Here is a 24,607-nt window from a genome sequence, read left to right as displayed (position 1 = left end):
ACATTTTTGTTGTGATAGTGGCCTACCTGCTCCTCCTCTGTGCAAAAGTCATCCTGCAAATATATAAACGGTAATAACAGTAGGCAAAGCAGCAGGAATGTTTCATGATGTAGATGTGCTAGATGTAAAGGAATAGGCTGTAAGCTAGAAGTACAGAGATGTGTTAATGCTGAGGTTCACTACTGTGACACTCGGTTGACTTTGTTTTAATTAACTTTCCCTTAATTGTCATCATGCCTCGTTCAGAAATGCAGAAAATAAAGCAAGCTAGATAATACTTAATAACTTATGGTTGTACCGGACTAAAGTAAATGATTAAATGAGGTACTGATGCGGTTGGTATGTGTGAAATTAACATGCACATCCATACAGTCGACCTGTCACTGGCTTTAACACTTTGACACCTGTTGTATTCGTAACATGCCACGTTCATTCAGACTGCAGCTGAGATAGCGTATCCATTCCCCCAATGCCTGTTTGTGCATATTCAATACGTACCTCAAAACCTTTTGCAAGCTCTGGTTTGTCTTAGGACTGATCGGAGTGGGACCTAATTTTTATATATCTGTTACTATTATATATCTGTGTGTCTGTGTTCTATGTGTAATAGATAAATTAACAATCTCCACTTATTTGAACATCAGCTGGAAAGCAAAAACCCACAAAAAATGTATTTAATTGTAAATAAATTCAGGTGTCAAGGTGTCTTGCATATTAATATACAAAATGTGCATAATGCTGTTAATGTTGTGTGTGTTTCAGATTTTAGGCTTTGACATCCTGTTGATGAAGAACCTGAAACCAGTGTTATTAGAAGTCAACTCCAACCCCAGCATGAGAATAGAACATGAACAGGAAGTAAGAGCGAATGTCGATACCAGTATTATCATAGGGTTATCGTTGTTGTTCACTTTGTAGTTGAAAGCATTTGTTTCTCTCAGGTGGCACCAGGAGTTTTTGAATACGTCCCCAGTCCAGTGGATGAGGAAGTCAAAGTAGGAGTGATCAGGGACACTCTGCGCCTTATGGACCCGGGCCACAGGAAGCCGATAATGTAAATACTCACACTTACACTCGGTTTGAAGCTGGAGTTCTTACATCCTCCACTCTTTTGTCTGCCTGTCCACTTTAAAGGACATGATATCTCACTCTGCCCATTCCTCCTCGGAGCCCCGCTCTGCACCACTCAACAGCTCTCCCTAAGCTTGTTAAATGGAGAAATTAAATTCAGCTGAGCCGTGGTGGAAATTCACACATTACTATACTAGTCTGGTGGCTCAATCTCTCTGGCTGCTTGGCCCTGTGTGGTGCCTGCCAGTAAATCTCCTCCACCATTCGGGTTTGTATGCCCCCCCCCCAGTCTTGTTTTTCTTTTGTGACAAGATGATTTATGGTTTCTGTTCTGTCACCATCTCCATTTCTTGCCTTTTTTCTCGCCTCCTCCCAAGATTATTCTCAATATCAGATAGTTGATTTGCTTTGTTCTGCAAGTGAGAGGGATATCTACCCAGAGATAATACCCACTTAGCTATTATATTCATGACCAGTAACATGTTGATATTAATCCGCCTAGAATATATTTAATCTCCGTTTCTCCTGCATTGCTGTGTTTGAATGGAGCTAGAATCAGCAGAACCACATTCTGTGCTTATATATGGAGGAAATAGGCTCCAACATAAAATGCTGCTCCCTTATTTTCATTTGAACTAAGTCTTATCTGTGTTTTTTTAAGACCCCTAATCCTTTAATTTAATGTCCCTCACTTTAAATGTTGGCTTAGACCTCAGGGCCCAAGTTTTGTGGGATTAAACAAAACTTTCCTATCTGCAACTGAACTGGAAACTAACGATTATTTTCATTGTCAACTATGCTGTCCGTTATTCTCTCCGTTAGCCAATCAGTTAAATATCAGAAAATGGATGTCAATCAATGTTTTCCAAAATCCTAGATGATGTCCACTAAGGTCTTGTTTAACACTTTTTTTTCTTACATCGATTAATCAAATATGCAAATAGCTGGTAATTAATTTCACAGTGAACTAGTCAATAGTTGCAGACTGATTGGCTGTTCACTAATTTTTTGCAGCTCTATTCTTTACACTTCACTTTTTCTTAACTTGCACTTTTAGTTGATTGAAAGAAAATGAAGTTGTAGCTATTTTTGTAATCAATTTTTCACTTTTTAAGCACAAATGTCAAACATTTTCTGGTGGTCACTAACTGTTATATCATTGCCACTGTTTCTTACACGCAAAATCGTGCCATATATATATATATATATATATATATTTTCATGATTTTTTTCAAGAAAAAAGTCATTCTTTCCTCCCCTGTCATAGTAAACTGAATATGTTTGGGTTGTGGACAAAACAAGATACTTGAGGATGCCATCTTTAGGCTTTGGGAAATGCTGATCAACATTTATCAGCATTTTCTGACATTTTATAGAACAAACTACTATCGATTAATTCAGAAAAACAAGCTACAGATCATGATTTGCAGCTCCTTAAAGTTAAATAGGAAATTCAAGTACTACAACAGAAGTATTATCAGCAAATACATTGAAAACATCAAACGTTTAATCACACATTGTATATAACAACTGATTTGCAGCTGATTTATTTTTCTTAATGACATTTTTGTATTCTTAATGCAAAGGCATCAACCTCCATAAAGTATGTTACTGCTTTAGTTAGTTTGGACAGCTTTCATACAGTGTGGGATAAAAGGATGAATCTAAAGTGGCATGAAATGATTCATTAGGAAGGAAGAAGGCCTCAAACACTTATTCAAATGAAATCATTTCAGAAATTTAAAAGAGAAATATGTTTTTGCTGGGTGAACTGATTAAAAACTCATGGCCATTGTTTACAAAAAAAATCTGATTGCTGATGAAAGAGAGGAACACACTCGTGGCTGATTAGAGGAAATAAACAAAGGAAATAAGAACTGGGGATCCATTTAGTATTATGCGTCTTCTGACTGAAAATCTTAGTGTCACAGTATGATCAAATTAAAATCTCAGGGATGCAGTGGATTCTAGCTTTTAATAAAACATGATTTAACCTTCTTGCATAGATTTAGTTGCAATATTTTAATGGAAAGGACTGGGTTTTTGTTTGATTGTTAATAATTCTCAAAGTCTGCAAGAGGGAAAAACAGTCTTTCAGAGCACAAACTGTTCCCAACATTGTTATGGGAGGTTAAGCAACCTGCTTATTGCACAGATGGTCCACCAGTAAATACATATACCTGCGTTGTGTTTGCTGACAGCTGGTCTGCAGTGGGATGGATGGGCTTCAGTCATTCAGAACGCAGTTTCGACTGGATTCACCCAAGTATGAATTTCACTTGTTAAGATTAAGTGAAATGAAGGTGAGATCTGACCAGGCGCACGATAGAAAGTTATAGCTGAGTTAAAAAACTGTGCTGCTATTTAAAGAAGGCAGTGTGAGGACTTATATAAGAGATAAATAAATATAAAATGGCCGAAAAATGAGGGAGGAAAGTGGCATTTTGGAGAGACGGCAGTCGAGATGAATGTGGAATTCTAAGGAGGAGTGTGTGATGGTATCAGACATGTACTGCTTGCACCCAGCTCATTAATCCTGTGAATGATATCTCTGAGGGTGATTTATGAGCCATTATGAAAGGTGAATGTGGGTGAGAACAAAAAGCTGATATTCATAGGCTCATGTACCTGAAATGGGGGGCAAGGGACATGATTACAAAAACATCATCTGCATAAAGAGAAACGAGGTGAATTGAATACATTGCATTAATTTTAAAGGCCCAATACTGTGGCTCTTTTCAGCAAGTTAATGGAAGTCTGACATGTCCTAGAATATCTTTTTATTCATTTATTTTTTCAGCTGAGAATACTGCACACTACTGCCAAGATTGTTTATTTCACCGTGACTGTATAAGCCCTGGTTTTAGCCCTGTTGTAAATGGGGGGGTTTTCACTGTTGCTTCAAATAGAGCTGCCCTCTTCAGGAAGAAGACGCTCTCTGTGTTTATAGCGACTACAAAAGGCAGTAAAAGTGGATTTTTACCATATGGAAGCTTTAAAGTTGAGACATTCCCAGGCCAATTCATTCTTTTGACGTCCCCATGTCCACAATCGTTTTTGACGTAAATTTTGTCCACAAAGGTCCAATTAGACCGTGCTGTTGACATCCTCATACAGCCCTAAATTTGGGCCAAACTGCACATGTGCCCAGAAACGAATCATGCTCAAACTTAAACTTAAAGCTTTCTTTTAACAAAAAAACCTGTGCCATGTCTGCCCACTGTGCTCGCCACACCTCGGGAACAATCCCATTGACATGGTGCTACAGCCGAATCTGGAACCTGCTGCAATGCCCTGTGGTGCCAACCTTTCAGGAACATCCATGGAGCCCTGTGTGTTTTCTCTGTGTTCGATTTTAGGGGCAGTGCGACCGTCTTGTGCCCTAGTATGAGTGGAACTCCGATTTCCCCCCCCCCCATTGGTATGTGCACAGGGACCATGAATTGGCTTTTATTGTGGAAACATGGGAAGAAAATGCTCGTAAGCCTCATAACTGTGGGTGTGTAGATGGAAACAACTGAGGGAAGAGGGTGTTTAAATAATTTATGCAAACAAAAGCCTTGCAGTTGTTTGGTATGACTTGTGCACTGAGAAAACTTTAAGCAAAATATTCCAGTTTCTAAAATGGAGACAGGTATGCAGACACTTGGATTTCTTTTTACTGACACAGCTGTCACTTTTCAGCACTTTTGACAGCACACTGAACCTTTTAAGTTTAATACACCAAAAGAACGGCAACAGCGTCCGTCCAGGTTAATGACAGCAGAATTAGGTGTCGGCGTCCTCATGTACACTCGCCTAACATTTGCCACCAGGCCTCTGTATGCTCTCCTAATAACCTGCCACTCTTCACCTTTTACCCTCTTGCTTCACCTCCATCATTCTCTTCTCCTGCTCCAGTGTTTGTAGACATTTGCTTCGCTGTCTGTCTGGGCTGTCAGTTTCTGTTGAAGATGTGTCCATTTTTAGCAGAGGCTGTCCCGTCTAAATAGATGTGGGTGGTGTCCTTCTGGCTGCTGAGGGATGATTGATTCTATTAAACATTCAGCAGTGCTCTCTCAGTGCCATTCACACTGCTTACTAATTCATGGCGAAAGAAACTGCCTCATAAAAGTCAGCAGTACTGTACCCCCTTGGCGTGAATTTACCTTTGCTGCACGCGTGTCTTCACACTCACATACAATAGAAATTGTGCTTGGAGGTCCTGCACAGCCACACAGGTGTTTTAATACTTCTTCTGGCTGACGAAACTTCTGCTCAGCTTTCTGCGATGGGAATTATTTGAGGTCACCGGACTCCGTGTACTAATAAGAATGATAAACGTATAATTTGTACTGACCTCTCAGGTGCAACAAAGCTAAATTAAGAGTGAGGGAGATGTCAGTCAAGCACAGTGTGTAGCCACCCACACTAGCCCAAGGGCAGAAACACACAAAACTTGGAGCGTAGATTAATTTTCTATGAGAAGCGCCATAACCCTCAGGAATAGGACAATGGCATAGCTGGCGGAAGGGACGAAGGGCAAAGTTAAAATAAATGATCTGTGACACGACAGGTTTTGAAAGTCATTGCGTGTTAATCAATCACGTCTGACATTGTTTGCAACTGGACATGATCTTCATTCTAGATGAATCAGGCAGTTATTCTCTTGACTTACCAATTAATTGTTTGGCTAGAAAATAAAGAGAAGCTTTTTCCATCATAGTTGTACATATCTCTCATTTCTATCTTCAGATGTTTTATTTTAGCCGTCCAAAAGCCAAAACCTATTCATTTTACAATGATGTAAAACAAATTGAGGCAGAAAATCTGACACTTTGGAGAAACACCAGGCAATGCTTGAGATTTTTTTGCTTTAAAAGTAACTCAAGTGATTAATTGATTATCAGAATAGATGGACTAATCCGACTTGGGTTTCTGCTCTTTGAAGCTTCTTAAAGGTACCCTGAGGAGTTTTTGGGATATGAAGCAATGCTCTGATAAGAGGATCAGTGTTTTGTTTGCTCTTTAAGCATTTTATGTGGAATTACAAGGGCACTTCGAGATCACGGATCTCCACAAAAGTTAATTGTCCACTCTTAATATGCAACCCAAACCAGATCCTCATCAAAATTTAACAGGATCTTACTTAGATGAAAATAGGCCTGGTCGGTTTTGTGCTATCCTTCTTACAAACAAGAAAAATGTAATCAGGGTCTTTCCTGGCTCTGAAGGGGTCTTCTGGGGGGTGATTACACATCATAGTATGATCACCCTGCAAACAGTAAGTGCAGTGAGTCTTTGATACCTCATTTGATAGAAATCAATGCCTTTTCCTGTTATTTCTGATCACTTGATAAACAAAAAGGTCTACTATAGTCGAATGAATGAATGAACTTTCAATTAACAACAGTTTTTGTCAGTTCTTAGTATTTTGGCATTGGTGCTGCTCCTCTGGTGTTGGCTAAAACCTCTTTAGAGGGCTCCTCTATGCTGTAAAAACCCCAGTAATAAAAACATAACATCCTTGGCAGAGGTAATGAAATGTATCCAACACTTTTATTAAGCCCTACCGACACACACAATGCATTTTGTTTTTGAAATATTGAATTTAAGCAGAACTTTGTTTACAAGGGAACTGCTCAGGGTAGTTTTAAAGATTATTACAACAAATGGATTAGGTATTTATTTAACAAGATCTCACTTAGTTAGAAAAATGTCTTTGTGAAATGAATGTAAATGAGGAAAAGGACTGAAATTCTGGCTGTAGCCGTTATGCCCGAGCTGCTCCACAGCATGGTGTTTTTTTTTTTTCTTGGGGCTTGTTGTGGATGACCTTTAAAGGAACCCTGTGGAATAGTAATTCTAACAGACAAAGAAACAAAAACATGCGTGCCGACTTTTTATCATCAAACAAAACTGTGCTTCACTCTTTGTGTGGAATAAACATCATCTTTACCAGCATCTCAACCACTGTTTTGTGAGCGCAATGGACCAAATCTGTAGTCTATAGACTACTTTTGGCCAATTTAAGTTACCAACACAAGGGCTTTTATGTGTTTTCCAGCTTTCATTGACTAATAGAAAATATACCAGGTGAAGGATAAGCTATTGTGCTGCTTCCATCAGTGTATCCCCCCCTTTCTCAGCAAAATTAATTTTCCAAATTTTGCAAGAAGTATCAACTCAGAATCCAGAATTTTCACTGCAGATCTCTGTGATGTTGATGTTTAGTGCTGATAGTGAATGTTGGGGATGTAATAAAGGACTGTGAAGAGGCTGTGCACAGACTGCGCTACAGGGAATGACAAGAGAGTTATTTAGCCTTCATACAGCTTTATTTTTCCTTTCTGCCTGTCAAGCCGGACTGTAAGTGCAGATTGAAGTGAAAGGCTTGGTGCATTTATCTACCTCCAGTGGTGTATTATCTTAAGCTCGGTTGACAAAAGCTTTCTGGGATGGTCTTATGGTCGGTGCTGCAGGGCCTGAGAGCTATTACTCAGTCAAGGACAGCACAAAAAAATCCTTCAAGTCTCTAAATCTGATGGTTAAATGGTATTTCAGCTTGATAAATTCTGAAGTCTGTCATTGAAATATAATGTGGTAAAAAAAATCATAATAATGTGTGTTTTTTTGTTTTTTGTTTTTTTTTTACTAAGTGCCCAGATAAGGGCTGGTGGGTTTGAACATGGAGAAGAGATTCCCATGGAAGCAGAGTCGCAAGAGAGAAGCCCCGAAGAAAATGGATCTCTGCCCTCGCTGTGTCTGAAGCAGGTCTACCCAAAGTACACCAAACAGTTCAACTACCTGCGGCTGGTGGAGAGAATCGCAGCTCTGTTCATACGCTTCCTCGGGGTCAAGGGCAACATGCGGCTTGGTCCCACCGCCTTCCGAACCTTCATCAGGTACAAAACTTTATTTGACTGATTTATCTGATCCCCATTAGGAGCCACTTATTCAAACAAATTGACATAACCACATCAAAAGCAACACAAAACTATCATTAAAATGTCAACAAAATTAAAGCAAAGATTGTGCCATCTAAGCACAGATTGGTACTTCCATACAATAGAGGAAAAACATGTAGTCCCAAACCTGCTTGATTTTCTTCTGCATTTTTGTCTCCAAACTGAAGGCTATTTTTGATGACTTAGTGCTGTTGGGTAACTTACTCCATTCCCATGCAGACTGGCTTTTAATCTGGCTTCATCTGAGAGCCTCGGTTGTATGCTATACGATGCGAAAAACAAGAAGAGCGAGTCAAACAAGTTGCCTTTGGGATAATTGAACTTAATCAAGATCCTTAATTTGGATCATTAGAGTAAATGATGCTCTGAATGAGACGACGCTAATCTAGCAGTTGGCATTTTTCACAACCACTGGATTGACAAAAGTACAATCTTTCCTGCTAATAGAAATGCTCCTTTTTAAATTTTCGGAACAACATTGTCAGTATGCCGGGAACAAGATATGTTGGTAACCCTTTGACTCCTAAAATTAGATTCTTCATCTCATCTCAATTAGGAAACTCAAATCGGTCTGTGATGCCGTTTAGGGGAGAACACAAAACAAACTTAAGCCTACCTACATGCTCACTTGGATGGAAATCTGCGTCTCAACCCCAAACGCACACTGGTGTCATAATTCAGAAAATTCAGACACACAACATCAACTTTTCCTCTGTTTTGCCCTCTGTGGCCGGCTGGATGCCTTGTTACTGTTGGCTGCACAGGTATTCATCGCGGTCAAAGTTTATGCACAGCTCACCGGGCGGCACACCACGCCGCACGTGCACTTTGCTCACCGCGCCGGAAAACTCCTGCTGCGCTGTGCAAGCCGTTGGAAATGATGGGTTTCAGAGCACGGCGGCGTTGCATTCTGTCTGAAAGCCCCCCGATCATCCTGCATGGAGGCAGGTCTCGGGAACGTTGTCTTGTTTGTAATTTTGAATGATTTGCATGTGTTTAATGTAATGCTGCTTCTGTCAGCTCAGTATTCAATGAAAATAGTCCAACTGGAATTGCTCTTTTCTGGTACAGCATGCATATATAGAACATGAATAAATACACAGGCACAGTATGTAGTGCAACATTGTCTGTTTTCAGCAAATTATAGACCAAAAGAGAAACCGTTCCATTTCAGATTTGTTCGGTTGATGACATGCTTGCACCTTTGCATTTTTATCTGACAAATTACCATCAGTTCTTTGTTGAAATGATCAATTTGCTTGCATACAGCCAATCAAATCTTACATAAAGCGCCTGTATTTATTGCTAGTTTTTTTGCCGGCTATGCGACACACTTAAACAACCGGCATATTTCCTTTCCTGTCAAAGTCGTCTTCTTGTCTGACTTACAAATATGAATGCATGTCTCGTCCTGCACCTTTGCTCATTAAGAGGCACCAGCAGTCATCAGGGAGAAGTGCATTGCTTTGCTTTAGTCTGTAGGTTAAATAGTTAAGCAGCTGCATTGCATTAAGCAGCATAAATACTTATCTAAAAAACCTCAGAGTGCTGTTGAGCTGCTGGTCTGGACCTTACCCTTTTAAATGATTTTATATAGCTGTGTTTGTGCCTGTTCTGTTTGTGTGGCAGTGATGTGTGATACTGCAAGTTTTGGTATCGATCCAATACCAACTAAATACAAGGCCAGTATCACCGATGCCCTTTAATTAATTTTTATACTTATGTGCCTTGAAAGAAGAATTGTCAGTCGTGCTGATTATTACGCACCATCAAATCCAATTTTTTCTGCGTTAAAAACATTAAAAATATATATTATTGATCTTAATACCCTAACGGTGACATATAGGGCACACTACAGTAATCTTCCAAATTGTATCCAAAAGATGTTCAAATTTCGAGAAAGTCGCTATAATCTTAGAGGTACTTGCATATTAAACGAAAACAGAGCAAGATTAAACAAGAAACGCAGATGTATCTCTGTAATTGGAGTTACCAAGTGGAATAAACTAGATGATAGAACAAAAACATGTAAAACTCTGAAAACATTTAAAAAGCGGTACAAACAAATAATTCTTGAAAAATACCAGGAATAACTGGTTCCAAAATGTTTGTGTAACTACCCAGTCATTATGAACTAGTTCCTCCTTGCGTTCTGAATAGATATTTAGTCTTTTTTTCTCCTCTTGTCTCCATTTATTTATCATCTTTGGTAATGCAGAAACTTTAATTTATGAAAAGGGTTAGGCAATATAAGTTTTTTTTTTTTTTAAACTTCAGCCTAAACCCTTTGGTCGCAGATGATGATGGTGATGATGATGATGATGATGATGATGATCAATGAATGATTGATATTGTTTTGTATCTTGGACATAATGCTGTATGTCAATTTATAATCTGCTGACCAAATAATAAACTAAACTAAATGTGTATATACTGTATATTGAATTTTTAATTTCACTAAGCACCCTATTTTTTCTTAAATTAGAGTAGTTTATATACTAACCTTTACTGTCAGTGGTATTAGCCTGCCTTTTTTGTTATTTTATGTTGTATGTAAGCTACTGAACACTTAAATTTCATTCAGGATTAATAAAGTATCTATCGATCCATCGATCTATTGATACTCCAGACTAACTTTTTCAGTAGTCGGTAGGTTTAGAACAAATTTGGTGCTGTATATGGTCCACATCTGGAATGGAGATGGGGCTATAAACGCTCACAGACTAATTCCTGGGTAGGTTTTCTGTGGGCCAGACAAGGAAGAATCTCAAGGAATCAAGGAAGTTTGTTCAGTATTTGGATATGCTCTTTTAAGATACATTTTTTGCACAGAGTTACTTTTGTAATGGTGAATATGAACTTGTAATCAAAGACATACAGTACAGAAAGTAAAACTAAAGTGTTGATATCATTACACTGGTATCATTCAATATCAACTCTGGTATCAATATTATCAATATTTGGATTGATCTGCCCACCTCTATTGTGTGGTAATTTAAAAAAAAAAAATCTGGTATTCATACACAACTCTGACTCTGTAAATGGGAAACAAGAAAAGTGTTTTGGATTGATCCTCGTTACATTATTCCAGCATCCTATACATGTTAGTAGAGGGCAAAGGGGACAGGAGATGGGAGGGAACAGAGGCAATGGCAGAAAGAGGGGTATTAAATCTAAATCTAAATATGCTAACTGTCTAAACAGTCTTCTACCAGAATCGCAGATTTTGAGGGCAGGCTTGCTTTTCCTTTCCTGCTCCTTCCAGTGTAACACCGGCACTCTGGCAGCCTGCTGACAATCAAACACTGACACATGCTGCTATCCAGCTGAAATGAACCATTTCTGACATTGCTTCTAAGACCCTTTCTTCTCCTTTTAGCAATAAAAAAATAATTAGCATCACAAAACATGCTGACATTCTTTTAAATTGTAAAACAGACTTACAGCTGCACTTGAGCCCTGACCTACAAGATATCCTGATTGTTTCTTAGGACCTGCAAACTGAGCAACAGCAACTTCACCATGGCCTCAGTGGACATCCTCTACATAGACATCACACGCCGGTGGTCGGGAGCGATGCCCGACTCCAGAGAAGCAGGTAACGCACGCATTAATGCACGCCAAAAACAAAATACTCTCAAAGGAAACGATATGTAGAGGACAGAGAGCCGGGCATCCTTGAGACTCGGAGCAAAATAATATGCTTGGAGATAATTGCTTGTCATTCTTTGTCAGATTCCCTCTGACACTGCGCTGCCGTAATTGAAATGAGCCGAGATCACAATGTGACAGCGAAAGAGACTCTCCGACATGAATTATTCAGACGTTGCACCTTGCGAGGAATGTTTGCGAGGCGGAGCGGATGGATGGAGATCACATGGACCGGGATGGAAGGGCCTGTACAGAGGAGATTGTGGGCAGAATTTGGAATGAGCTCATACGTATGCAGGGAGACTGAAGTCAGGGTCTGTTATTTGTGTGTGTGTGTGTGAGCATTCGTGGATTTGTGGGGAACAGAGAAAAGCAAAAAACTTTGAATTTACACGTTTTTTTTGTTTTTTTTTTTTCTCCCCAGCTATGTTTGGGACAAACTTTTAAAAGGACAAATGAAAGAACTCCAAATTACAAATGACCTACCGGCTTTCACGTTGTTAGTCCAGTGTGACTTGACATACCATTACTCTTATTCACTGGTTTTCTAGGTTGAAAACGGAAGATAGGAGGGAGATCTTTGGGGTATAAATTCAGCTCCGTTTGGTGTTTTCTCATTCATTCTTTGACCTCGCGTTGCACCGACCTTGGCCCTCGAGGCAAGATGTGAAAATGCTAAAATTACAATATTATAATCACATCAGCCTCTCTTTAAAAGCTGCATACACTTGAATGATTTAACAAGTCAAGAGGAGAGTCCAACCTGGCATTCAGGAGAGCAGTGCTCTTCCCTCGGAGGCAAAAACATACAGTCAATGCTGTATATTTTACAACGGTATACATTCATATCTGGACTGTGATACTGGACTTTAATATGCAGCATCCACTTGCAAGGGTAAATGAAAATCCTTTCATTCTGGATGTTACTATGTTCCGTTTCTGTTGGAACTGAGAGGTGCTGACTCAACTTTATGATCATTTGGGAGGCTGCAGTTTGTGCTGCTGTGGATTTGCATTGTGTTATTATTCATACATTTATCCATCCCCATTTGTATGAATGAAGAAACGCCTTTCTGTATTATTGAGTGCAGTTCAACAGCATCCCAAATTGCATCTTACAAAAATGATCATAAAGAGTAATCAGCCAAAAATGAACACCATAACCTTGAGCAACTGAGTTTATATTTTGGCAGAGATTGAAACTTCTGGCAGTGTGTGTGTGTGTGTGTCGATATGCATGCTAATTAATTTTAGAACACAATTAAGGCAACACCTAAAGTTTCCAGTCTATGGTGCTATGTGTTTTGTACCTCTGCTTTAAATATTATCAAAGACTAATTTTGGCCACATACTTAAACTGAGGGTTTAGTAATAATCCTGCAGATGCCACAGAATTTCTTTTGAATATATTACAGAAAGGAAGTTTGGCGATTTAATTGAAGTAAACGAACTGTATGCTGTATAAAGAATTTGCCTTGAATCTGTACTAAAGACAGACTAATTATTGGCTGGAGTCCTAACTGGCTGCCTGGAAGTAGCTGAGAGAAGAAAATTGTCATAAACCCCTGTAAAATAGCAAATTTACTTCTTAAGCTTTAGATTTATATAGATCAAACAAGATATAATATGTTGATTAGTGCATTATGGAAGTGCTGATTGGGAGATTTTGCTACCTTTGCATGACTGCCATACTATATGTTAGATTTAGTACATCCTAATACTTATGCAGTATGCTAGTAATATCAGGATGCTGTACTGCATCCTGTCAGATTTCTTAGGATGCAAACCAGCGTTTTCTTCTGGCCATTCTGACCCACAGTCCTCTGCAGTTACATCACATGAAACATGGCGACTCATGCGGATCAACAGACTTGAGCTGCCGAGATCTCAAGGACAGATGACCGCTCATTTCACACCACAGACTGAACAGGAAGTAGTGTGTCCCAGTTGTATTCATACTGCATTAAACTGTACATCAGGAACTTAAAATCAAAAGACCAAGTACATTTAGTCTGAAGCTTCTGTGTCTATGCTAAGCTATGCTAACTACTTGCTTCATATTTGCTGGACAGACGAAAATGGCGTGGATCTTCTCATATAACTGTCAGACAGAAGGCAAAAATGTCAAACTATTCTTTTAATCTATGATCACCACTGTTTGAATCCAAACATACCCCTTTTGGACCAAAAAGAATAAAGTGCTAGTTCGGTGCTAGTCGGTGTTTGGTGCTTAGTTGGTTCAAATCTCGTGCCTCCTATGAACCGGTTTCTTTCTCCATTGGCAAACAGCCAAGTTAGAGCCACTTCATTACGTCACCGTAAAACGTCAGAACATCACTGCATATTTAGCCGTTCAACAAGGTTGTTGCTAGAGGTACGGACCCGTACCCGTAGCCTGTGGACTACGGATACGGCACTTGCCATTTGCCAATCAGATACGCGAGATCTGGTCACGTGACTCCTGGTAGACGCTAGCGGTACGGACCCGTAGCATCAGTACTACAGGTACGGACCCTAAACCTGACCCTAACACTAACCCTAAACTTAACCTTTGCTTACCTTTCAACAGTTTGCAGTGGTTAGCAGCTTCTTGACTCGCGAGACTCGCGTACGGGTCCGTATCTGTCTGGCAAATGGAAAGTGCCGTATCCGTAGCCCACACGCTACGGGTACGGGTCCGTATCTGTAGACACTACCGTTCAACAACGCCTCCAATGCTCGTGCTGCTCCTGACTTTGTAAATCCTCATTGCGATCTAGAAGCAAATAATCAAGCTGTTAGCAGCTACCTGTTTTGGCCTTAGCTTGGCTACTTAGTTTCAACTATGTTTGCGTCCATTACATAGCGGTTTAACAAACACAATAAATTGATAATATCTATGTTTATCTTTATAAATGATCTTAAGGTTAATTGCAATTGCAGCTGTTGCCTGGGCACATCTGCGATAATGAGTACTACTACTGCTACTAGTAGTAATAGTGGTAGTTCTGTGTTTCTGGCACTGATTGTTGGTCACCGTAACCTCACCCTCAGCCCATGACGTACTTGGTTCTTAATTCTGGCCCAGCAAAGAGTTTGTGGCTGAAAAGCACCAGTTTTTGCTAGGGCTGGCCCAAATAGCAGATTCTGGGTTCCGGATATTCGGCCCTGATTAATGACGAATATTCGGTTCAGTTTCTAACGTCGACCGAGGAGGGGCGGGCATGGAATCTGAATATTCGGATCTCAAAATAAATATTCGAGTACCACTGTCATGACCTCACGACCAAATATTTGGATTTTCGCATCCAGCCCTAGTTTTTGGAGCCTGGAGCCGGTACTTGGGTGGTGGAAACACAAAGAACTGGTGCCAAGTCAGGCACTGGCTCTGAACTAGCACTGGAACCAGCTTGGTCGGAAAGGGGCGACAGTCACTGATTTTAGGAATAGATGAGGTCATGATTAATTCTTTTTCCCATTTTTGTCGAGTGAAACCCGACCTTCTGCTTTTCAGGAATGGGACTCCAAGCGTTTGTGGAAGCCTTTTTCTACCTGGCGGGCCGCAGGTTCAAATCCCTGGCACTGAAGGAGCAGGTCGTGTCTCTGCTGGAGCTGTGCGAGGCTCAGCTGGGTCCCCAGTCAGGCGTCGAGGACAGACGCTCTTTGAGTTGCAGCAGGGCGCTGCCGCGAGCAGTTAAAGCTCAGACGCTGTGCCTCACCAACCCTCAGCTTGGCTCCCCGGCTCCTCTGCGAAGGGCGGCCAGCCAGGACTACCGGCTGCATCAGAGACTCAAGCCTCGTACCCTCAGAGCCAACGTGGAGAACTGATGAGAAGGAGCTAGTCATCCAGCCCCCAAACACTGCCTTTAGCCTGCTCTGCAGGAGCAGGGAAATTAGGTGTCCAACCCTCCTCTGCAGCTCCCGAGAAGGACTAGCTTGACCCCTGCTGGCTGACTCGCAGGAGAACCGTTTTCACCTGATTGCTTTTTCTTCAGAGGAGGAAGATGTCTGCAGGGGGGTTGGAATGGAAACAGAACAAGATATAAGGAGCTCGGTGCATTTCCTTCTCCCCTCCTGGCAGGATCATACCATATGAACAGTGTGGTCCTGTCAGGAGGACGGTATGGCTGCTTTTAATATTCTGACTGATTCTAGAGGGCAGCTATTTGCTTCCCTTCACCTTTGTGTGGCAACATGTACACCGAAATAAACTTTCTTTTCAGGGATAACATTAGATGCTCTTCTTTAATAGATTCACACACATCACACATAAATAAGTGGGTATAAGGGAGCATCCTCAGTGTATTATATTCTTGAATTTGCACAGCAACTCTTTGAACTCTCGCATTTGCACAGAAGTGGATGTGACTGGGCGTTTATGTGCGTGTGTTGTGTATGTCTGAGCGTGTGTTTTGTGTTTAGCTCGGCGGTGAAAGCCTATTGACGGGCAGCGGCTCAGCTGCGCGTCCTCCGTGAGCCCATTAGCGATGAGTTAAGTGAAAACGTATTCAAAGAGAAAAGGCCACGCAGCCTCTTTCAGTTCAGCAGCTATTCCAGTCGGGCAGCCTCAGACTTCCACATGGTTTTAGGACGATTACTTCGCAGCCACACAACTGCCATGGAGAAATAATTATTTCAGAAGTAATTGCATGGCACAAAATCTCACCGTTTCAGATAGATGCTTTGTTTCCTAAATGAGATTTGGATAGCTTTTGTTAATAAACTTAATGTAATGTGTGACACGGCTGGCAGTCGCACAAAACAACGTTAACCAGCGGTGGATGCCAAGCAGTCGCTTCAGATGAATTACACCACAGCTCTGCAGTACTCACTCACTTTGTGTAGTATTTACACTAAGATAGTTAAATGACTTTGTGCAAACAAAGAACACCTGCAATGTGGGCAGCTGTGAATAACAGGCAGGGAACTAAACATGTGAACAAGTTCTGCTACAAATACCATAGGGTGAACATATTTACTGCAGTATGATAATGCGAAGTAGATGGATGAACTGTATTAACACTGTATACAAATAAAACTCATTTTGCTCTTTGAACTGAAGATGCGTGTGTTGATGTGGTCACTACTACTAACAGCGGCCAGTGACTTTTAATTCTGGCATATTTTGTAAAGAAGTATATCATCCTCTGTTCTTTTTTCCAAGCATCTCTGCACCAGCACTGCAAATATAGCGTACAGCTCGTCTATTATTGTCCTACCTCGGAGTGATTTCCCCCATGAGCTCATTAAAGGGCACCATTTGTCACATATAATGGCAGCACTGCTGGCACTTTGCGCTGTTTACATCTCTGTCTTCAACGAGGCTGATTAGATGAATGTGAAACGGCTCATTTTTTACATGTTTTAAGACCTTAGATATGTTTCGCAGCGCAACCATCTGCCAATGTTTCCTCGACCTTCTGTTGCAGAGGCTGCCGGTTGCCAGTTGATGCCGCCGCTTTGCTGCCTGTAGTCGTCACACTTCTTTTGCTGCTGCTGCTGTTGTTTCCCAGTGGTCCACCAGCTTTCCAGTTGGAAATATACATTAGCCTTCAAAACATGTTGTCCTTGTTTGTACACTTTTTCTCAGCCTTGACCCTGGTTGGTCTTCTAATGAGAGTGCAGACTGGAAGACTTGCACTAACAATACATCTTTAAATTCAATTCCAGTTTTTATTTGTTTGCTGTGGTGGAAGAGGTACTTGAATTATATTAAAGACTGCAGCTATTGATTAGTAATAATACAGATTATGTTATTGAATTAGGAATACTTCAGGTTTATATAACTTTCCTTTTAAGAAAAAATAAAAATTATATATACATATATATATATATATATATATATATATATATATTAGCTAATACCGAAGCTGAGTTCAGACAAGCTACAAGCTCTGGGAAAAGTTAGATGAGGGCAGATGAGTCATAGCTAGATTGACAGGCATAGTGCTGCCATAATTATCCTCCACTGTTCCTCTGAAGATATCTGTTGGTGATACAAAAAAAGATAACACCTGTGACAAATACATGATGTATTTAAACCTAAAAGGATCATAATTTGCTACATTTTTAAGGTGTAAGAAACGGCATTCTGATAGTTTGTACAACAGTCTATGCTTTTTTTTTTTTTTTTAAAAAGCGCCTTTTATTCTCTTTAAGTTTACCAAATCAGAGACCCAGCTTTCTAGGGCCATCACAAGTAATTACCCTGCAACAGTGCAACAGGTACCCCAAAACAACCCTGAATCACTTTCTGCAGGGGTGGTGTTTGCGGTCAGAAAATGCACAAAGGTCAAGGCTGATGTGATCCAGTCCTAATATAGTTAATGTTACGGATGTAGATATAGATGTAATAGGGGCAATATATAATTGCGGGACTTTTTGTAACACAGTTGACATTTTTGCTGTTTTCAGGCCTAAAATCAACATGGCCGCCTATAACCAAACGGTCCATGTATTTTTCTGGCAATTGGATTTTCCGTTCTGAAATCGTATACGTCGTATATTGTACAAATAAGTCAAAGGAAAGAGACATACATTGTAGAATTGTAGTAATTGTGGGCTGACTGATTATCAGTATTTTATTTTTTACAGATTTACAGTAATAAATACATTTAAAAATGGAGCTACTTTGGCCCTGAACCTATATCTACCTGTGGTCGCTCTGTCTTCTGGAGTGATTTGATTGGTTATACGTCACGAATAAAACTCCTTTAACTTAACATCTGTAAACAAAACAAAAACGTATCAACAAAGTTTTCTTTTAGAGTTTGTCTTCTTCTAAGTTTAACTCCAAGATTTTAAATACTTTTATTTACTGCAAATGAATATCTCCTCCAAATGTCTCACTAATCATTAAAAACCCACAAAACACCCCTCTATACTCAACCACACTTTGTACAGTCCAGTTCCCCCTTCTATAAATCTGCTTGGAATCTTTCACTTCCTGTTTGTCAAAGTGGCCTTCTAGCTGGACAGGTTTTGTTGAAGCTCATGCAACAAACATTTTGGGTAACTGCACTTTAATATGGATGGATGACACTGAATTAGAGTCTGTTTTAATGAGACTGAGTTCAGATGTGTAGCTCTGTCATTAAATAGGAAATTATTTCACAGAATTCACAGAGAAAAGTCAGAAATGTTTGCTAGGTTAGCGTCCCACATGTTCATTGGCTCAGCTAAAGCTAACTCTCTCCAACTTCTGGATCTCTGGAGTTGCTTGTTGTTAAAATATCTTGCTAGAGGTGCTGAAGCTCAAAGTCTGAGATGTTTGTTCAAAATAAGCTCATTCTCAAGTCTTATCTGAACTGTCCTCTTTTGTTTGAACTTTCCCTAAACTTAGGAGTTAATGATAGAGCAGCACATTCAGATTCAGTCTCATTTATGTAGAGATTAAATTTCAGTGTCATCCATTGATATTAAAGTGCAGTTTTTGAAATGTTTGTTGCACATGCCCCGACCAAACCAGTCCAGGTGGAAGACGATGTGAAGAGAAGCTCCAGAGGATGAATATCACACATTTACATTGGAAATAAATGTCCTTTAATTAGACATTGTCATGCAAAAGTTGGATTTCCCTGATGTTCAAATCTTTGGGGCCGAGTGTCAAAAAACATTTAGAAACCAACATCAACAAAACACTCAAAGATTAAAACTTTTTACGGCTCACAAGCTGCAACAATTCGCACATTATCAACTATCTTTCTGACTAAACTAAGATAAAAAGTGAAAAAGTCCTAATAAATGATAATGAAGTGTGATACTAAAGGTTTGTGGTGCTAAACATCTCAAAGTAAAGATATCAAGTTGAACATCTGGATGGAGGTTGATAAAAGTTGACCTCCCTTCATTTCTCTGGAGCCGACTCCATGGATTTTTGGGATGCTGGTTAAAGAGCTGCTCTACTAGTCGTCTTCCCTCTAGTCGCTGTAAAAAGTCACTCCATTCTTGCCGACTTCAACACCTCTTCATGACAAGTTCTTCTGCCTCCAACCTGGTGGAAACTCAAGAAACTCGGGGAAACCCATCAAGACTTGGATTTTCGAAAAACTCGTCGGGTGGGGGGAGGTGAGCGGTTAGAGGGGAGAGGCCGCCACCCACCTCCCCTCCTACTCTCCGCCCTGACTCCACCTTGACTCCACCTTGACTCTGCCTTGGCTCCACCCATGTGGTCACTTGGAAACTACGATGTCAAAGGGACGACGAATTTATATTTTTTTATCTGATCTGTAGCTCAGCGAGTTAAGGATTTGCCAATGGAGCTGCAGGTTGCTGGTTCAAGACCAGACCCTTCTTAAATTTTTTGAAAAACTTAGACAAAAACAAAGGAAGCAAAATGCCAGTAGTGGGACTTGATCCTGCTACCTTTCATTTAGTAGTCTCTCTTCTTATCCCCTTGAGCTACTCGCTCAGATACTAATGCTTCTTTTTTTTGCGCATTTATCATCGATTTTTTGTCGTTTTTGAGTTGTTTTTTTTTAACTCGAGTCTCGTCTTGACCATTTTTCTCAGGGGGTTGGACTTCAGCCTTTGTGCTGGAGGGTTGAACCCTCAGTTCCAAGACTTTCCAAAGCCTCGAGACCTCCCGAGTCCTCAAGACCTGAGCTTTTCTAAGTCCCACAGTAGTTCTCTGTCAGATTTAACTTTCAGACAGTCCAAGGACTGATATCTTCTCAGTTCCCGAGCAGTTCACTGTTAGAAGATATCAGCCCTCAGACTGTCGAAAGGTTCAAACTAACAGAAAACTATTCAGGAACTTAGTTTGAACCTTTCGACAGTCTGAGGGCTGAAGTTTTAAAAGTTTCCCAGTACTTCTGTGTTAGTTTGAACTTTCTGGTTAACAGAAGCCTTAAAACTTGTGACCATGAGTCTTGATTTCACATTTAGACCATCCATCTGAGTTCTTCTCAGACCTTCACCTGTGGGTTCTTTAGAAATCCTGAACAAACTTTGATTCTCTTCACTGAACAGTAAAGTTTGTGGAGATCAGAAGGTAACATTAGTTTGATCGATGCCTTCAACTACTTATTGACTTTTTCTGGAAAGCAGTTTTCTGAAATGAGTTCCTAGTAAATCTGTCCACAATCAAACCAAGAACACAGAAAGAGGAAATGTTTGAAGAAACAACTTGATGTTTTCATTTCAGACTAGAAAATACTTAAAGAACTTTATCTGTTTTTGCTCTTTTTGATTGTTTTGTCTCTTCTGTTTAATTTGATCTTCTAAAGTATAACTGGTGTCTTTTCAAATGTTTTGTCTTTAGTTTGATTCTTCTCAAATGTTTAGTTTTATTCTTTTCTAATGTCTGATTTGATTTTTAAATGTTTTGTCTTTTTAATGTTTGTTTTTTCAAATGTTTTGTTGGCTTGTTTGAAAAATGTCCTTTTTAATTTTATTTTAAATTGTATTTTCTGTTTAATTCCTATTTAAAGTTTTATTGCCTTTAAAATTAAATTTTCCAATTAAACATATTTTTTAATTAAATGTTTCATCTTTTTAAGGGTTTAATAGTCCAATTCAGTGTTTCATATTTTTTATTACTGTTTAATTGTATTTTTAAATATTTAATTATCTAAAATACTTCATCTTTAATATTTTTGTCAAAAAAAATTTGTTTAATTTCTTAACTACATGTTTTGGATCTTGTTTAATTTTCAAAAGTAATATTTTGTCTGTTTAACAATTTAATTGTATTTCATTTTCTTTTTAAATGTTTTATTGTATTAAATGTTTCCTTTGATTTAAATGCTTTTTTTTTTTTAAATGTAGTCTGTCTTTAATATTTTTTGTCAAGATTTTAACCCCAACCTTAAAAATGAAACAAACCCTTAAACCAAAACGATAATACTTCTGTTGTCACAATCATGAGCTAGTCAGTTATTCAGTTTATCAATTCAGCTTTATTTGTTTAGCACCTTTCACACAGATGACAAAATGAAATAAACTATGATTAAAACTCAAAAACATACTTTAAAAAAAAGATTTAACATGGTAATAAAATCTGTTTTGTCCAGGGGATGGAGGGAGTTTATTGAAGTCTTCTTGGGCTCACATGGTAAATCATTTAAAATAGAAACTTGATATTCAGTCCAAGGAAACTGCAGAGCGACAGAAGAACCAACAATATATCCTGTTTTCTCCTTTAATGAGTCGACTCTTCTTGTGCTTTCAGACCAAAGAACTACAGACTCTTCACAACCTGCTCAAACTCGTGGTACAGGCCCTCACCACACAGGTCAAGATGGTTTCCTTCTCATTTCTACTCTGAAGCTCACCTTCTCCTGCTCAAACTGCTGACAAATGTTTCTGCTGCTCTAAAGGCTGGTCTCCAGAACTTCCTAAAAACTCTCAAAGTCTCTTCTTCTGCAGGTTGCTTTGTAGAACTGTTACAGAAAATCTCACTAAACCACATGGAGGGGCCTCAAGATAGTCGTCCAAATGAAACCGTACAAAAACCAAACTAGCACAACCCAAACGCTAACGTCTTCTGCAGCCTACCAGAGAACCTCTTTAAACAGAATCAGGACAGAAACTCTTACCTTCTGAACAACCAGCGTTGGTTCACAAACAAGAATACAGAATGTGTCTGACATAAAACCTCTAAAGACTCACTACAGCCAAGATAAAGACACAACTCAGCTGCACCTAACCCACTAATCACTGCACACATTAGCACCATGTGCTAGCCGTGGCTAAAGAATCACATTTCCCAAGACAACTATCCAGTACTAAGCCCCAAAACACACAAAGAAACACATTAAAGACGATTTTACTGCTGGAAGCTGCAAGCCAACGCCTAAAGAACAAACTAAAGCAACAGAGCCAAACCCAGTTCAGTGAAGAGAAGCAGAGGAAATGTTTGACTGCAGACATAAAGCAGGAAGACACTGAGCTGCTCAGGTGTTCCTGATAACACCAAGCAGCCAACTGGACAGCCAATAGGAACACAGCTTACTGGAAGTCCAGAGGGCTGGCTTAGTGAAGTGAATTTAGTTTAAAGTTGAAGCAGAAAGTTAACAAAGAAAGTTGAAAACCACCTTCTGATACCTGAAATCTCTGAGTTTTCACACACAGAACGCCTGAACATGTCAAACTGGTTCCATAGTAGAACCATCATTGTAAAAATGTCATAGTATGGTGTGTAACTCAAAAAAACATTACAACTAGCTAGGAAAATGAGGCAAAGAAAACAGTCAAGTTCCCCATTATGTAACTATTACATTTACCCTTTTTCACCTCATATATTAGATCAACCTAAAGTATGTTTTGGGCAGCTTTGAGAGAAAGATTCATTTCGATAAAACATTCAGTTATGCATGAAATAGACTAGGGAAGTGGAAGTGCAAATAAGGCTTCAATGCTGTTACTCTGTACTTGGCAGGGAATCATGTAGTCCTCAGCTAGTGGCTCTGTTTTCTCGCCTTTGATACTTTTTGAATCACGAGTGCGAGTACCGGAGAGAGTAGCACGACTAGTGGCGTTGTTTCATAAGCCTGACGCCCTGAATGTGTGTCTTTGCCGCAGGGAGCCCGTTCCACTTGGCCAAAGAAATAAGTGAGCCTCACAGGGAGCAATTAACAACAGGGCCTTTCCTTCAAAATACACACGACGAAGATCTGTTGTTTATGAGGTCGGCTTTTCCCATTCAATCACATGTAATTATAACAATAGTAGTGCAATGATATCTCATAGGACGCCTCTACTGCTTTTTAACCAATTGCATTGTTTATTATATAACTTTCAGATAAATTTACAGGCATTTCTTCTGTTGTTCAGGCCTTTTCAGGCTTTTTGTTAGCCACAGTAGGGAATAACAATCAGGCAGTATGTAGGTCAGGCTCGCTAAGACAAGTAGAAGCTGCTCAAACGGGTCTTTCACATCCCTCCGTCACAACCTGCCTTTGGACCCAGAGTCTGAGCATATGTTCTTTCTAGCTGCTTGTCATCTATCTAGGCCTGCTTATATATTTAATGAACATGTGACTCATCACACATGCTCACAAATTAAGCTTCATTTACATTTCAGGATAACAAAGCGTCACAGAGAACAATCCGAGGGAAGGCGACGGGACAAAGACACAAGGCAGACGAGATTTTTTTTTAAAATAGCTAAATAAAACTTTAATAGGTCTAGTTGCAAATGTACATAAATTGCACAGCCACATTTTGTCAACACAAATTCCTCTGTACATTATTGTTTTGTCACTGTCGTCAAAGGAAGCAGAATCCAGCAAATACTTTATACTTTCAACATACTTACAAAAGTATTTTCTACAAGATAATAGAAAACATACAACATCTTTTGCTTTATTTATAGCTTTATATTTTTGATTAATCTTTTGTCGGAGTGGCCGAACTGTGTCGAGAGTGATTCATAGAGTCAGAAGTGGGATCATGGCTGGGATAAAGGAACTGATAACTGAGAAGCCAAATTGGATAATAAACATTGGTGTGCCTTTTTTGCTTCAGTCTGTATAGAATAAGATATATGTGACAGCCTTGTATGAGTAAAAAAAAAAAAAAAGTTTGTAGTTTAAAGCAAGACTATGTAACTTTTGCTGATCAGCAGCCACAGTTTTATGTTAAAATACTGTAGAGCAATAGTTTAGCATTTAGCTAAAGAGCTAAGATATGAATTCAGATTTCTAAAGTCGGTGAATTGAATTAATGTACCCCCTTTTTTTTTTTACCCCAGATTTGCTGAGATTAGCTTCAATCCTAGCAAACCAAAACCAGACAGATACATGCTCAACAGCTGAATGTTGAGCTGCATGCTAAACAATAAACTTCTGAGTTTTTAAAAGGCTGAAATATTGGCTTGAAATTTCATACTGTTTAACTAAACATCTAGGTGCACACTTACATAAACAGTTGACTCGTATTCAGCTAAATTGCAAAGTTACGGGGTAAGAGTCGGAGTGACCTGAATCAATGTACTTCAAACAGCAAACTTTAACTTG

The 24,607-nt window shown here is 39.5% G+C and overlaps 1 protein-coding gene across 2 annotated transcripts in view; it reads left to right on the top strand.

Moving 5' to 3' along the window:
- Window positions 1-22,683, top strand: part of ttll11 (tubulin tyrosine ligase-like family, member 11) — a 33,504-nt gene extending 10,821 nt beyond the window's left edge. The window contains exons 6-10 of one of the 2 annotated variants that reach the window (XM_051938121.1): window positions 763-858; window positions 942-1,054; window positions 7,710-7,955; window positions 11,510-11,616; window positions 21,820-22,683. In XM_051938121.1, coding sequence (XP_051794081.1) covers window positions 763-858; window positions 942-1,054; window positions 7,710-7,955; window positions 11,510-11,616; window positions 21,820-21,944 — 687 coding nt within the window. In that variant the 3' untranslated portion in view covers window positions 21,945-22,683. Of the gene's footprint in view, window positions 1-762; window positions 859-941; window positions 1,055-7,709; window positions 7,956-11,509; window positions 11,617-15,162; window positions 16,710-21,819 lie in introns of those variants that run through there. The other variant, XM_022192493.2, reaches the window with a different exon arrangement.
- Window positions 22,684-24,607: the final 1,924 nt, after the last annotated feature.

Source organism: Acanthochromis polyacanthus, chromosome 18 (assembly GCF_021347895.1).
Source record: "Acanthochromis polyacanthus isolate Apoly-LR-REF ecotype Palm Island chromosome 18, KAUST_Apoly_ChrSc, whole genome shotgun sequence".
NCBI classification, from domain to species: domain Eukaryota; kingdom Metazoa; phylum Chordata; class Actinopteri; family Pomacentridae; genus Acanthochromis; species Acanthochromis polyacanthus.
Note: the sequence above shows the minus strand (reverse complement) of the source record. Positions and strands in the feature narration are given on the sequence as shown.